Here is a 16565-nt window from a genome sequence, read left to right as displayed (position 1 = left end):
ATTTTGTCTTTTTCATAAACATTAATGCTGATTCAAACTGTTTTTCCACTTCATCCAAGAGCTTTCAGTTCTTTTGATACAGTCTTCTTTGAAGTAACACATTCTTCCAGTGCCGCTTGATTGAGATGCATCTACTACACAGACTATGTGCTCCAAAGGCACTATGCAAGAATCTTTTCTTTCAGGCCAATAAAATGATGCAGCTGGTCCTGAAGGATGTAGAAATAGAATTTCTGCATCTCCTTCATCATTGAATATTGTTTTTACCAGTCCAAAGTACCAGTTACCATCATAATTTGCAGCCACATAGCTATTTATGGATGGTTCAACACGAACCCAATCAGAAGAAGAATGAAAAGAAAAAGACTAAGAAGGGTTTTACACTATCCGTAGTCCTTCTAATTTCAAGGTTGTTTGTTGGAAGTGGTTTGAAGTTATGAAAACTTCTTGTTCCAGGAATGGTTCGGGTTGCTGAAAAACATTTTTCTAGTTTTAACTGTAGCAAATCAGCTTCTTTTTTGTCAATAAAGTGAAAATGAATGTTTTCAATATTTTTTTCACAAAACTTGTACACATCGATTGCTGTCATTATTTGTTCTTCGTCTGAAAGCTGTAGACTGGCTTTCCTTAAAATTCTTTTAATAGTTCCTCCTAGGCCATCACAAATTGACTTCCCATGACTTGTTGCAAAAAAAAGAGTGTTGGGCCTTCAAATTAAAGTCTCTCAAGAGTTCAGTCAAATTTTTAAAACTGTTTCTATTTTTGTACTGCCTAGCACAACCATCTGTAAAGTAGTGAACTGAGTCAATGTCAGTATGATGTAATGACAGCCACTTTGTAATTTCTTTTTGTACAAAGTTAACAAAACCAGTGTTATGTTCTTGGTCATCACTAATAAAACAGTGGTTGAAAACAAAAAAAAATTTCCTCATTTCTTAGAAAAACTCCAACTGGGTGTAGAGTACAACCACCTCTATTCCAGTGGTAACTTTGGATCTCATTTTGTGTAACAAAGGAATAATTTTCACTGAAATCCATCACAATAATTGCTGTTTTGGGTGGTGGGTCTTCTTTCAATCTTTTAAAGGCTGCTGATTGGGATTTTGCCATAAACGAGTGTGGGGTGAGCTTTTCCAATGACCTAACCAATAAAGAAATGTAGTCTTCAACACTGATAGAATGTTTGATAATTTCTGCCCTGTCTGTGTTAACCCACTGACTGATTACAATTTCTTCTTCTAAATCATAATCTTCACTTAGTTTTTCAGTTAAGTACTCAGTTAGTGCAGTGTTTGCAGGACAGTTGTCGCAATGATGTAGCATGCAGTTTTGGTTTTCCGTGTTGCACACAAGCATTTTAATTAGGTCTTTATAAGATTCTTCAATTTTCACAGCATCCAGTAATAGTTTAACATTCTGTTGGATACTGCATACACATACAGTGTGTGTGCCTGCAGCACCAGCAAGGATACACCAATTAGGTCTCAAGAAACAAAATTTTGAAAATTCTACTTCTACCTCGGGATTCTCCCATTTGAAAGAATAATAGAATTCTCTCAAGTTACACAAAATGAGTCTTTTTTGCATGTACACATTTTTTTGAACACTTACTTTGTCTTTTGTTCCAGGTAGCACTCTGGAACTTTCATCCTTTTCATAAAAATCTGTTACAAGTCTTACTGTATTTTCAGAAAGAGTTTTACCTTTTCTTGGACCAGGAGTTTCCAAAATACCCTTTTCGGATTTTAGCTTTCTAGCTTGTCGCACCGTGTACTCACTTACATTAAATTCTTTCATCACTTTATTTCGACTCCAAGAATCTGGAGCCAAGGTCAGAATCTGGATTTTTCTAGACCTCCCAACAGATGAAATCTTCTCTTTCATAAGAGAAATCATTACATCAAAATCCTTTGCTTTCTCAACCACACTTCTATCTTCTTCGTCATCATCAGAACTTGGTGCATCATATTTCAATGCTTTTGAAACCGCCTTTTTTGCAGTCTTTTCAATACTGCTAACCTCCCTTTTAAAATAAGACCCTTTACTTTGTTCTGACAAGCCATGAAGCTTTATCGGTGTTAAACCTAAATTATCAAGAGTAATGTTTGTTTGTACGAGGGATTCATTTCTTGATTCCAATGATTCTAATTCAACCATGACTTCATCATCTGTTTCACTTTCATTGACTTCAACTCTTAATTTTTCCTCACAAAAGTTACGGCATGTTAGGCAAAGCTTTTGTCCAGGTTTTATGCTAATTTTTTTGTCAGTAACTGTTTAGAAAGGTCCAAGCCTACACTTCTCAACGATTTTTTGATGGGCTTTCTGTGTTTTTTTAGTGGGTCTACACATGTTGTTTGATACTTTCCAAAAACATTTAAAAAGTAGTAGCTGTGGTGTGAACATATATTCTTAAATTCACACAGATTAATTCCAGATCGTAAGTGGATCAAATCTTTTTCTTCCTCACTCAATTCAGATACCAGTTCTAACATTTTTGAAGGTGTGTAGGTTGTTTGGAAACAGTAAAATTTTTAAATAACCCTACGCTACAGGTTTGAATATCTGACATACTGATTTCACTTTTGGTCCGATTACTGTTCTGGTTACTTTTATAGGATATTGGAAAAGAATCTCTGTAAACTAAGTAACAGTACTTACTGAAAGTTCGAATAAACTTAATAAAATACTATCCAAGCACTATTTAACACTGTAATAATTTTTTACTTCAAAACACAGGAGTAACAAAACAAAATCCAAGCGTACATTGTTACTCCAAGAAGACGAAAACTTATTTTCGGTGTCTAAGTCACTTGGTACTTTTTATTTTTAAAATATAATTAATATTATTTTAAAAATTAGATAACTATTAAAGAGGTTAAAAAGCAAACATAATTTTTCTTTTATCTAATAGCCTATACAATTAAGAGTATTTTAAAACAAATTTGAGCTTTCTATCAGGTCTGAGACTCTAGATATTGCAGTTTTTGTAAAACTAAACATCCGTTAGCTAAAAAAAAAGTTGTAAATTTTTTTTCATTTGGAAGATTTTAATATATCTTTATGGTAATTTTTTTTAACATTTAGATATAATACACAAACTTATTCCAAAATTTCATACTGATATCTTGAGTATTCTTTAATATACAAATTTTTTTAGTTGTGAGGACACATTTAAGTTACGATTTTCGACTTCTGAAACAATGCCAAATCTAAAAACTTCAAAAATTTAAAAACTATAAGAGATAGAGCAAAAAAATTTTACAAGTGCTTTCAGGATGATAGAAGAAGTAATTGTACCAAGTTTCATCAAAATCTGACATGGTTGGTGTCAAGGTCTGGGTGACTTGACATGGAATGACCCACAAACTTTCTTTGCAAAAATTATGAATTTTTGCAACTTCATATGTTAAACTAGTATATGACTGTGGCCATAAGACTCAGAATAACACCTATTGTTTGTGATTATAAAAAATGGAGAGAATATCATATAATAAAATTTTACTTTATGTAAACCAAAAACAATAATAATTTTTTTTCATTACACACCAAAGATGAAATACGAGAGTCTCACTGAAAATAATCAGAAATTTTTTTAAAACCTTTTAATCCTTATTATTTAGACAAACCAAGTACATCATCTTATTCTATAAACTTTCTGACACTTTTTGACATAGTTTTCAGTTCTTTGCACACATTTTTGCTATCACTCTGCAAGTTTGAAAATACTCTTATGACAGAACTTCTTTCCAGCCTCCTGAAGACACAGATTAACGGTTTGTCAACCACCCTCCATTGTCTCGTAGCATTGTCCTCACACCTGTTCCGTAAGAGAACCGAGAAGATGTTAGTTGGAGGGTGCCAAGTCAGAAAAGTAGGGAGGACATGGAAGAGTTTCCCACCAAAATATCCTAATATGAGGAGTGGGTTATTCTGTCACAAGATGACCTTCCCAGGCCATTTATGGCAAGATGCGCGATGGAGCTTCAAAAGTATCGGGATATAGCGGACAGCATTTTATGGTTTGTCCAGATTCGACAAAGTTGACCAGAATCATTTCCTTGTAGTGTTCTGTGGAAGTAGTGCGATGGCCACCATCACCAGTCTTTTCCTGGATACTCGTATCTGCACCTTTGAAATATTTCACCCATCTCGTAACACTGCTAGTGCCGATGCTAACTTCTCCATAGGTAGGATGAAGTCAGAGGTGAATTTCAGTAGCACATTTTCCCCCCTTTGACAAAGAATCCAATGAAACAAAACATTGATGTCAGCCATTTTGGAAGTACTGCATGTGGTCACATGATAGATGCTAATGGCATCACAATGTGGAAACATATGGTGTTAAGTCTGTATTACCGTCTTGCAGTTGTTTTTGTTACTTTGTTGGAATTGGAATTTTAATGGTGGGTTGCTCACAGCTTTCAATATGGCCCTCATATAAACACTTCCAAAGTTCACTGGCCAAAAGTGATAACAAAGACAACTGGAAATATGTTAAACACAAAGGTAGCAACATGATACACAAATCCAAATGTTACACTGTGCTCCATTTTACACAGCTCCCCACCTTCCCCTGCTGACCGATAAGCCAACATCATTTGGAACACTTTGTGTTGATTGTCCTGTTTCAGACTGCAGCCATCCTGAGCAATTCCAGAGCTGTCACACTGTAATTGCCTAATTTTTGTTTGTTACTGTGTAGGAAAACTACACTATTAAGAAGTTCTTAACTTTAGTTGATGTTTTTGGATTCACCTGTTTGTTGCTAGATTCTCATTATTACAAAATACTGCTGAGAACCTCGGGTCACATGAATCCTTGATTCCAACCACATGCAGCCTGTGGCCGCAGTTTAATGACCACTGACAAAATGTATGGAACGAACATTGCACACCCATCAATGGCTTGGATTTCACTCTTTGTTATCCACTAGATGGCGTGTCACAACTGTTTTAAACTGTACTGTGTTGGCAAAAAAGGTTCAAGTATGCATCGACAAATTCATATCACGAAAGCGGTAGGTGTCAGTATGTACTGCCTCATTAGTCCAGATCATATTTTCTTATGCCTGACATTTCCAATGTTGGTAGCATTATATCCATAATGTTCCCTTTGTGCTGTAATTTGTGATTAGCATCGAGTGGAAAGCTTATATCTGAACTTCATAGGTAGATCATTCTGGAAATTATAGCTGCTCATCAGATTTTGTTGACAACAATGAATTAGCATGTGATCCTCTGTACTGTGGAAAAGTTATCTGCTGTTGCAGTTCTCTAAGCTGTTGTTGGCTCAAATGGCTCTGAGCACAATGGGACTTAACTTCTGAGGTCATCAGTCCCCTAGAACTTAGAACTACTTAAACCTAACCAACCTAAGGACATCACACACATCCATGCCTGAGGCAGGATTCAAACCTGTGACCGTAGCGGTCGCGCAGCTCCAGACTGTAGCGCCTAGAACTGCTCGGCCACTCCGGCTGGCAGCTGTTGTTGGCCCTCTGATAGACCTTTGACATGATGACATGTGGAAGACCAGCTCAATTTAAGAGTTAGGATGCCCCATGCATGCTCTGGCTGATAACATTTAACTGTGAGCTACAATGAGTTATTCCATTTGCTGAGATGACAAGTCTCTTGTCTGTGCGGCAGGTCTGATATCGCTAACTGAATTTTCATCAGTGTGTGCTCTAAACAGTGGTTACTTTTTCCATTAACAAAAAGCAACACAGTCTCTTCAGTCAAGTGACTTTTACACTTGAGGGTAACGAGACCTACATGCTCAATAATTATCTTTTCATTGGGGATAAATAAAAGGGGTGGTAAGACCATGTGCACCTCCTTTCTGCCATTTGAACATAATGAAGTGTAGATCCATCAGTTTCTGATACTTGTTGTGTACTGATTACAATTTGACACATTTTAATAGTGTATGTTTTATATAATTAAAAGAAATTTATTAGCAGGCCTGCCCTCAGTTTTAAATAATATTGGGATGAATATTTATATTTTTTAGAAGAGGGTAACATGATTTTCTTCACCCTACATTGTGCATATTTCTAACGAAGCTTTTCTGAAGTTTTAATGTTTGACACGGAGTTACCCCAAAACACAATCCAATACCTTATTACTGATTCAAAGAAGCCATGATATACTGCTTTTCTTATGTCTTCACTGGTAGCATTGTACAGTATCCTCATGTCATACTGGTAGCATTGTACAACATCCTCATTGCAAATTGTGGGCTATTTAATTTATTTGCAAGGTATTGTGTATAATAGAGACAGAGTTTAGTGGTCGTACGTTATGTGAAACTCTTGAGTGTGAATGTCTTTGGGGTCCAATGGGATAAATTAAAATGCTACAAATACATAGATAAACAAATGAAGCAGTTCATATAAGCATGTTTTGCTCTTAGAAGTATCTCTCATTGCGTTGCCCAAAGATAACTGTGATCGCATATTTTCACTTGCTGTTATCTTATGAAATTGTCTTCTGCTGTGGAGCACTTAAATAAAGTATTTATTCAGCAAAAATGAGCAATAAGAATAATGTGTGAAATAGACGACTGCTCGTTTTGCAGAGATCATTTAAATGGCTTAATAATTCTTCCAATGCCCATTGATAATCACTATTCCATTAGCGTAAAAGTTTTAAGCACACTCCATGTAGGAAGTAATACAGAAAGGACAGGTTACAGAAAAATTTTCCCACCAAGCGATTTTTTCCTCGTACATTTTCACCATGTCAGTTTTCACCACTAATTGTGATATGCACTGTACTCAAATGTTGCACTAGAACACACTCTGTCTGCTGCCCAAATTGGCCACTACTGATTGTGATACATCTTGTATAGAAATTTCACAATTGTGGCACCTTTGGTGCCCATCATAGCTTGGTGTCCCAAGTGGCAGCTTGTGTCGCTTGGGACTTAAACTGGCCCTGGATACGAAGCAAACAATGTAACACACAAATGCTGTAAATTTTTTTTCCTTTAGCATTAAGTTGTCTACAGTTATAATAATTATAAAGCTATATTGAATTTCTGTTGCTCATTTGGCCAACAAATGAGAGTCTGAGAAGAACATTGTTTTACATGATTGCTCCTCTATTACATACAGAATGTGGTTCGCTTTTGGACACAAGTTATTTTGCAAAATGGTAACTCCTTACTTCCTGCTATGAGCTCAAATGTGTATGTTGAGAATTTGGAAACACTGTGTAGAAAGATGCAGGGAAATGGTGAACTGTATGTATTATTGTTTGCTGTTATAAAACATAGTGTGACAGACTATGATCATCAGTTGATTAAGTTATGGATTCTGAAAGGGAGTGAGTGATAGATTTTTATCAGTGTGCTGTATCTCATTGTAAAATAAGTGTCTGTGAGGTATAATCGAAAGGCCATGACAACATTCTGGGAAGCAAGCTAGACATTGAAAACATGTTAGTAGATCAAGAAATGTAATACGTCCATAAGTAAAATGTGAATACTAATAGCAACACATAATTAAAGAAAGAACTCCATTTACATATGCAAGCACATTTATAAATGATTTCATCAGTAATACACACTCTAAATAATAATTTAATTCTAGAGATACTGATATTTCTGTATCAGACTATTTATTCTCTGCTTCAGTCCAGAAAGGCAGTGATAATGTTATTAAATCTCCTTGGATCCTGTCCCCTAGAGAAACACTATGATATGCTAAATCCACAGAGAAACAGTCCACTTTTGAATAAAATTCCCATTTTCAATAATTTCCTCGATTTCCACTCAAAACAACTCCATCTACTTCACATTTAGTGCACTACCTGCGAACATGCACCAGTCCTAAGATTTTATTGTTGCATCTCACTTTTATATTTCATACACTATCATGTGCATGCCAAAGTTCAGAGAGCACAATTCCACTGAACCCTATGTAGTTCCACATTACTGAATTTCTTTTTGAGTCCGTTGGACCCTATACAATTCAAAATTAATTAATTCCCTGATGAGATAACTTATCTATTAATCAAAATAAATAATAATTAGTAATTTATTTTAAGAAATCTATATAACAATCTTGCTCATCCTAAACATTGTATAGCTGTTTGATTAGTAAATTGCTGGACGTGTATTTTACTTTGAAGCTTAAACATTATTGAAGCTTGTAATGACATGGTTTTATTGTCATATGAGATTACTTTTGTACATTATTTTGGAGGATGATCCAATAATTGGCTATAATTGTGTTTTGCAGGTTCACGCACGCAGAAGGATTGAAAACTAAATATGACTATCACTTATACTGGAGAAGTTGCCACGTGCACTGGACTTGGGTGTTTCTGGCGGTTACTCTTCAGGTTTGTCATTTGTTAACTAAATTGCATTCATGAAAAAAAGCTTTATGTGCTGCCAGACTGAATATAAATGCTGGAGAATGTTGCTTAGCATATTGGACTTGAAAGAAGCACTTGATCACATAGTGTTATTTTCATGTTACTGAAAAATATTTACCTTGCTAGTTGATTTTTCTACTAAGAGCCTGTACAAAAGTCTTCGATACCTCATAGTCTCTATTACAGACATTTGCACAGAGATAGTTATTTGTGAGAGACAAATTGCACTTATTTCCAAATGCTAAACTGTCCCATTCTATATATGAATTGCTTTTAGCTTGAGATAATTTCAAGTAGCTAGAATGATGACTAAACATTAAGAATGCCCTTCACAGATGTAATGTTCCACTAGACCCAAAGTGAGGATATCCTCCAATAGTAGAACATGTCAGAACATAAGTAAACAATAAATATTTACAAAGAAAAAAAAACACTAATGTACCTTCCACAGACCCCAGGTGAAGTGGTCCTCATGGATATGGAATAAGTAAAAAATCCTTAAAAATATTTTCATTTATAAGATAATGACAAACTTGTCACAAAATATATAAATGTTCAATGCACTAAGGTGTGTACTACAAATCTTAGGCTACTGTAGTGATCCATCATCAAGTTGAGAAATTATTTTACAGCTCTTACTTACACTGATAGCATTATTGTCCTGAATCTATACAGAAGTTGGGTTGTACATAATACTTCCATTATTTGATATTATTAGTAACATGCACACATCCATTGGTTCTACTAAGAAATTAATCTGTAGAGTAGGAGGAATCGGCTATCAGTAAATCCTGTAGGCTCCTCTTAAACTGAACGTTATTAGTATGTAGTTAACCTTTTATGGACGCTGGCAGGTTATTGAGAATGTGAGCTCTTGAATAATGGACAAGTTTCTGGACTAAAGTAAGTGACTTCCACAAAGATTTAAAACTGTTCTTGTTTTTAGTACTGATGTCATGAACTGGTTGGTTTGAAAAAGAGATATATTGTAATAATGAATTTCATCAATGAATGAATAGTTTGAGAAACAGTAGTTAATAGCCATAGTTTTCTAGACAGGCCTCTGTGAGACATTCTTGAGTTTGCACCACATATCATTGTTTTTACACATTTTTGGCCTCTGAAAACTTTAGTTTTTGGAGTAACTCTCCAAGCCAAGCTAACCCCATATGACTTTTTGAAATGAAAGTAGCCCAAGTGTAGTAACTTAGCGTTTCTATTTTAATACCACGTATGTCTGACAGTATTCGTATTGCAAATAGAGATTTGTTTAAGTGCTTTAACACAGTCAACTGCTTCTTTATTAGTGTCCATGAGAAATTTCATTAACTGATCTTTCTAAGGCTATACTTTATTTGGTATTTGTTGCAGTGTTTGTATCATCTGGAAATAAAACAAACTTGGTATCTGACATATATCTTTTTGATACTTGAAGATAAATTAGTCATTCAGGTGGGAGATAACAGTTATTGGCCTTGGCTGTATCAAAATAAGCAGCCTAACATTTATCTCATTATTTGCAATGAAGAGCTAGATAGTAAAACTGCAATAACCATTAATGTTTATGGTGCATATATTGGTATGAGAATGTAGGAATGTGATGTATTAGAAAAGTGCCTCACTTGTAATATTTGTACCATCTGCCATATCTGGTCATTCTGATTTAGGTTTGCTGTTATTAAATACACCATTTCAGTTAAATGCATGCTGATTTATTTAAAAGGCCGTAGGTAATTCCTCCACATTTGCTTCTCACAATGAGGTAGTGATCTCTCTCCAATGGTCACATTGTTGAAAAGATATAAAATTCTAGTAAATGTAAGCAGACTTGTTAGAGTTCCCATAACCCTGTGTGGACCAGCAAAATGCCATATTTTTTTTTACTGCAATTATGATGATAGCATATAATCTCTCGTATCTCTCCTCTTTGACATTGCTAGGATGCTGAACATTTTCTTTGTGGAACTAGTGTATCTAAATTTGATGAGTGACTATTTTACTGAATTCATTACTATTTCATTAAGGTGCAAGGACCACTGAGTAATATACCTACTAGTGAAACATTTTAATAAACCACCCAACTGCAAAAACTACACAGAATGAGGTCTTGAGTATTAATATCTTATGTGTTTTCTCTGTCTCAAATGATGGCCAGTTAGCCAGGTGTGTGTGTGTGTGTGTGTGTGTGTGTGTGTGTGTGTGTGTGTGTGTGTGTGGTGTAGATTATGACACTGTTCTCTTCTCCACCCTATACTGAAATAAAATAAGCATTTCTAAAATAATCATAATTGGTTTATTAAGAATTAGTTACTTGAAACACAGCTTGCTTTTCTCACATATGATATAAGTGTAGGTGAACAGTTTTATTCAATTCCATCTTCATGGATTTTTAAAATACTTTCAACACCATTGACTCGCCACCTAGATATGATTGTGGAGCCATTTAACAAATTGTTATTGGCTAGGGGGATTTTTGACAAATAGAACTGGCCAGCGAATGTTCATTAGAAATAAAATTAACGCGAGGTGCTCTCCAAGGAAGCAAAATATGATCACTAGTGTACTCAGTATACATTAACAATTTATTAGATACGGTCAACAGCACTTTGCAAATGTTTACTGACAGTACTGTTGTTAAAAGAAAAGTATAGTCACTAGATGAGTGTAAGGAAATGCAGAACAATTTGAACAATATTCCCACTTGATGTACAGTATGGCAGCACTCTTTAAATGTGGGTAATTGTAAGACAATATGCTTAACAAGAAGTGTGTGATGTTTTCTCTATTACACAGTATGTTCATAATATTATGTCAATTGCCTGTAACTGCCAACTGTAAATGGACAGTGCCTCATAGATGTCAATATCACTACAGAAGGCACACTAGCATCAGTAGATAATGATTAGGAAGGAAATGATAATTGACTTTTTGAAATGAACAATTATAGCATTTGCTTGAAGTGAGTTAGGCAAATTACAGAAAACCTGGACAGAAACTAGAATACAGCTTGTAATGCTTCTACTACTGTCCTTGACTATTAAATATATTCAGATTTCAATTGTAATTGCAATTCACATCAATTTACAAATGTTTCACAATATTTTAAAATATATTTGAGAACAGGAAGCATAACATGATTTTTACTTATCTTTTGAACAATGTAGGAAAAGACAGATTACTCTTACCTTAAAGAAGCCAATTCCAGTTTTTTTTGTGTGTGTGTGTGTGTGTGTGTGTGTGTGTGTGTGTGTGTGTGTGTATATGAGGTGTACTTGCTTGCATGTGTGAATGGTGTGTGTGTCTCTTTTACTGATGAAGGCTGTGGTCAAAAACTTTTATATAAGTGTCTTTTAACTGTGTCTGTCTGCAGCTTGACATATCTTCTTTACGCTAAGTAACAATCTGTCTTTTCCTATGTTATTCTTATTCCTACCTGGAGTTTCCATTGTTTGACTGTTACAAATTTTTTGGATTGTTGCTGTCAATGAAAGTTCTTTGTAGACATCCATGAAAGCCCCGGATTCTTGATTTTTGTGTGCAGGTGAAATTATTGATTGTGGTATTCTTTACAAATCAACTTCAACACTCAATTTCATTAAATTTATTCATAACTTCTTGTTCTCTGTCATTTTATATCTTTACTTGTTCAACTATTGCCAAAATTATCAACAGAATGCTCTTCAAAAATTTATTACAAAGATAATAAAATATACATAGGGAACAGGGTGCAGCCAGCCTCAGATCATGGTAGCACATTGGAACAAATGATACCTGTTGTCTGCGCTCCAAGGTCATACTTAGATCACTCCAGCTACTGGCAGAGAAGAAAACTAACCTTGCTCATGGAGTTTCAATGATGTTCACAGTCTGCAGTATTGTCACCTGAACAGATTTGGCTCTCTAGTTCTGCTTCAAGTAGAAGGCTTGAACCAGAGACTCTGCAGCTTCTGTGACAAGCTAGGGTGTGACTTCCTAGACTTGCACCATAAGGTTGAGGGTTCTATGGTCCCCACAAATGGGTCAGGTGTGCACTACACATCAGAGACAGCTGCCCAAGTAGCTGACTGTGTGTGGGATGCGCACAGTAGCTTTTTTTGGACTGTCTGTCCAGTCCAGATGATGATAGGTGTAGGAAACCCAGAGAGGTGAGAGTATTAGAATCCTAGTGTTAACTGCTACAGCATTCACAACTAAATGCCAGAGTTAAAGTGTTTCTAAAAAGCACTGAACCTCACATAATACTAGGCACAGAAAGCAGGTTAAAACTTGAAGTTGACAGTCGTGAGATCTTTGGGGAAAATTTAAGCATATACCAAAAGAATAGGGAAATGAGAAATGGAGGTAGTGTATTTGTTGCTTTAGACAAGAAACTCAAATCCACCAAGACAGAAGTTGAAACTACATCTACATCTATACTCTGCAAACCACCATGAGGTGCATGGCAGAGGGCACATCTCATTTTACCAGTTATTGGGGATTCTTCCTGTTCCATTCACGTATGGGGTGTGGGAAGAAAGATTGTTTGAACATCTCTGCACATGCAGTAATTATCTTAATCTTATTCTCACAATTCCATTGTGATGGATACGCAGGGGATTGAGTATATACCTATAATCTCTATTTAAAGCCATTTCTTGAAACTTTATTAACAGACTTTCTCGGTATAGTTTATCTTCAACAATCTACCAATTCAGTTCCTTCAGTATCTCTGTGAGACTCTCACATGTATTAAACAAACCTGTGACCATTCGTGCTTCCCTTCCCTGTATACATTCAACATCCCCTGTTAGTCCTATTTGGTATGAGTTCAACACACTTGAGCAATATACTAGGATGGTCGGCACATGTGTTAGTTAGCAATCTCCTTTGTAGTCTGATTGTACTTTCCTCACCAATCAACTGAAGTCTACCACCTGCTTTTCCCACAACTGAGCCTATGTGATCATTCTACATAGTGTTACACCCATATAACCGTGTGGTGTAGGGCGCCTTGTTCATGTGGCTCCCCCCATGGGAGGTTCATGTCCTTCCTCAGGCATGTGTGTGTGTGTGTGTGTGTGTGTGTGTGTGTGTGTGTGTGTGTGTGTGTGTGTGTGTTTTGTCCTTAGCATAAGTTAGTTTAAGTTAGATTATGTAGTGTGTAAGTCTAGGGTCTAATGACCTCGGCAAATGGTCCCATAGGAACTTGCCACCACACCCAGATATTTCTATGAGTCGGCCAATTCTGCCAGTGACTCATTGATAATATAGCCATAGGATACTATGTTTTTTTTTTCATTTTGTGGAGTGCACAATTTTACATTTGTGAAAATTTAAAGCAAATTGTGAATCTTTGCACCACATTAAAATCTTATCAAGATCTGACTGAATATTTATGCAGCTTCTTTCAGATAGTACTTCACTATAGATAACTGCATCATCTGCAAAAAGCCTGATGGTGCTATTAACAATGTCTTGAAAGTTGTTAATGCACAATATGAACACCAAGGGCCTCAACACACGTGACTGGGGTATACCCAACACTACTTCTACATCTGATGATGACTCTCCATCCAAGATAACATACTGTGTCCTCCCTAGTGCAGTGTTACGTTGCTTTATGCTTAATTACAGACTTACTATTTTATCAGTTGATTTGTTTTCACCACGTAACGCCCACTGTTTATGCCCTTCTTCGTTCCTGAGCGATGTATCACTTTTCGTTCTGACGCTGCAACTCTTCCTTTCCTATATCTTTAATACTTTTTATCTATATAAATGATGAACTGTTGGTTTTGCCGTTTAACAAGTCTTTAATGACTGTGGAAGTATAACAGGCATCAGGTCCCACCTAATGTGTCGCCCGCCTATACGTTTTACATGAACCTTTCAAGACTCGATCAATCTGTTTACAAAGAGAAAGAAGAATATCTCTTCCTTTGACACTGTCCAACAACGACCTAGGAAGCTCGACGCCCTCGCGGCCCGGGCTCTTCCATGGCTCGCGGTAGTTTGCAGCATTTGTTTTATTCCTTGCCCACTTGCCGCTACGTCGAACTTTCGTGGTGATCGTTGGGCAACGTCTTCCATGTTATCTGCAACATAAATAAACTTTCTTCCCACAGTATTTCTGAAAACCCAAAAACAAACTTAAAGAACATAATAATAATAACAACTGTTCTTACAATTATTCGTATAAGTCTTGGTCTATTTATTGAGGGGTGGGGCAGGCCTAAGCATTGTGACACCACACTAGCAAAAAGTCCAGTCACAAATTTCACTTGATACCCCCATATGATCAAGCTTTTGACAATAAGCAAAGATGTGGTACTGACTCAAATGCTTTTCAGAAATCAAGAAGAACTGCATCTACCTGTTTGCCTTGATCCAAAGCTTTCAGTATGTCATGTGAGAAAAGTGAGAGCTGAGTTTCACATGATTGATGTTTTTGAAATCCATGCTGGTTTGCATTGAGAAGATCATTCTGTTAAATATTGGACAGCAGTTGTGTGGATCACTTCTACTACCCTTCTTGTAGATAGGTGTGACTGAGCTTTTTTCCAAGAACTGGGCACAGTATTTTGTTCAAGGGATCTACATTATATTATATTTAGAAGAGGGGCTAACTCAGCTGCAAATGCAATATAAAATCTGACACTGATTCCACTGGGCCTGGGAGTTTTGCTCAGTTTTAACAATTTCAGCGCTTTCTCAACACCACTACCACTGATATTTATTTCATTCATCTTTTCAGTGGTTTGAGGATTAAATCAGGACAATTATCCTGGGTTTTCCTTTGTAAAGGGTCATTTAAAACATAGTTAAATATTTCAGCTTTCGCTTTGCTACCCTCAATTTCAGTTCCCGTCTCATTCGCTAGGGACCGGACTTTAACTTTGGCACCTCTAACAGCCTTTACATACGACCAGAATTTCTTTGGGTTCTGTAAAAGATCATTTGACAATTTTCAGTTACAGTTGTTATTGAAGGCACCAGGCAGTCAGCATCTCTCGTTCTATAGCCATACATTTTGTTTTACACATATTATGGAGTAGCCTCTGTTTCTTTAGAAGTATCTTTACAATGACTGTATACCATGGAGGTTCCCACCCATAATGGACTGTTCTGCTGGGTATGTATCTATCCAGTGTGTGGTCAACTATTCTTTTAAACTTGAGCCGGAGCTCCTCTATGTTCTCCTGCCCTGTGCTGAAAGTTTCAAGTTCCTATTTGGGATATGTCGCTACAAATTTTTTATGTATTTTACTGAACAAATATATCTTGCTGCCTGGTTTAGTTGTCCTTTGTACTTTGGTAATCATTGCTGCCACAACTGCATCATGGTCACTGATACCAGTTTCAGTGTGGATGTCCTCAAAGAGGTCAGGTCTGTTTGTTGTCATTAGATTCAATATGTTTTGATCATGAGAGGGTTCCTAACCATCTGCTCCAGGTAGTTTTCAGAGAAGCCATTTAGTATGGTTGTAAAGTATGTCTTATCATGCCCATCACTGACAAAACTGTAATTTTCCTAATTGATTGTTGGATGGTTAGAGTCTCCACCAATGATTACTGTATGATCGGGGAACTTATGTACAAGTGAACTCAGGTTTTCTCTAAACTGATACCGAGTCTTGCCCAAACAACCTCACATACAGCTTCAATTTCTGTCTCAGTGGATTTGAGTTTCTTGTCTATTGAGACAAATACACCACCTCCATTTGCCATTTTCCTATCCTTTCAATATACACTTAAATTGTCTCTAGAAATCTCACTGCTGTCAATTTCAAGTTTCCACCAGCTTTCTGTGCCTGGTATTATGTGAGCTTCACTGCTTTTCATAAGTGCTTCAAACTACCATTTCACTGCAAATGCTGCAGCAGTTTACCATTAGGATTTCAGTACTCTCACCTTTGAGAGGCATTCCTTTTGATCTAACGCTGATGCTTCTCAGATTCGTACAAGTATTGTTATCTGGATTAGATGTAGAGTTGCCTAATCTAAAAAACTCTTGTGTGCACCCTACACACAGTCAGTGACCTGAGTAGCAGCCTCTGATGTGTAGTTCACACCTTTCTGTAAAAACTACCTGGAACACACAGTTTGGAACCCCACTCATGGTGGAAATATTATGTTGGTCAACAAGTTCCTAGCATTTCTGTTTCACATGTTGGTATCCTGGTTGCTGTGGGTTTATTT

At 36.3% G+C, this 16565-nt stretch overlaps 1 protein-coding gene across 2 annotated transcripts in view; it reads left to right on the top strand.

Moving 5' to 3' along the window:
- The window catches only part of LOC124613197, a 537871-nt gene that overhangs the window by 412862 nt on the left and 108444 nt on the right, over positions 1-16565 (top strand). For both annotated transcript variants that reach the window (XM_047141859.1, XM_047141858.1), the window contains exon 4: positions 8249-8351. In XM_047141859.1, the coding sequence (XP_046997815.1) occupies positions 8281-8351 (71 nt within the window). In that variant the 5' untranslated portion in view covers positions 8249-8280. The remainder of the gene's footprint in view (positions 1-8248; positions 8352-16565) is intronic.

The sequence above is a fragment of the Schistocerca americana genome, chromosome 4, assembly GCF_021461395.2.
Source record: "Schistocerca americana isolate TAMUIC-IGC-003095 chromosome 4, iqSchAmer2.1, whole genome shotgun sequence".
NCBI lineage: Eukaryota > Metazoa > Arthropoda > Insecta > Orthoptera > Acrididae > Schistocerca > Schistocerca americana.
Note: the sequence above shows the minus strand (reverse complement) of the source record. Positions and strands in the feature narration are given on the sequence as shown.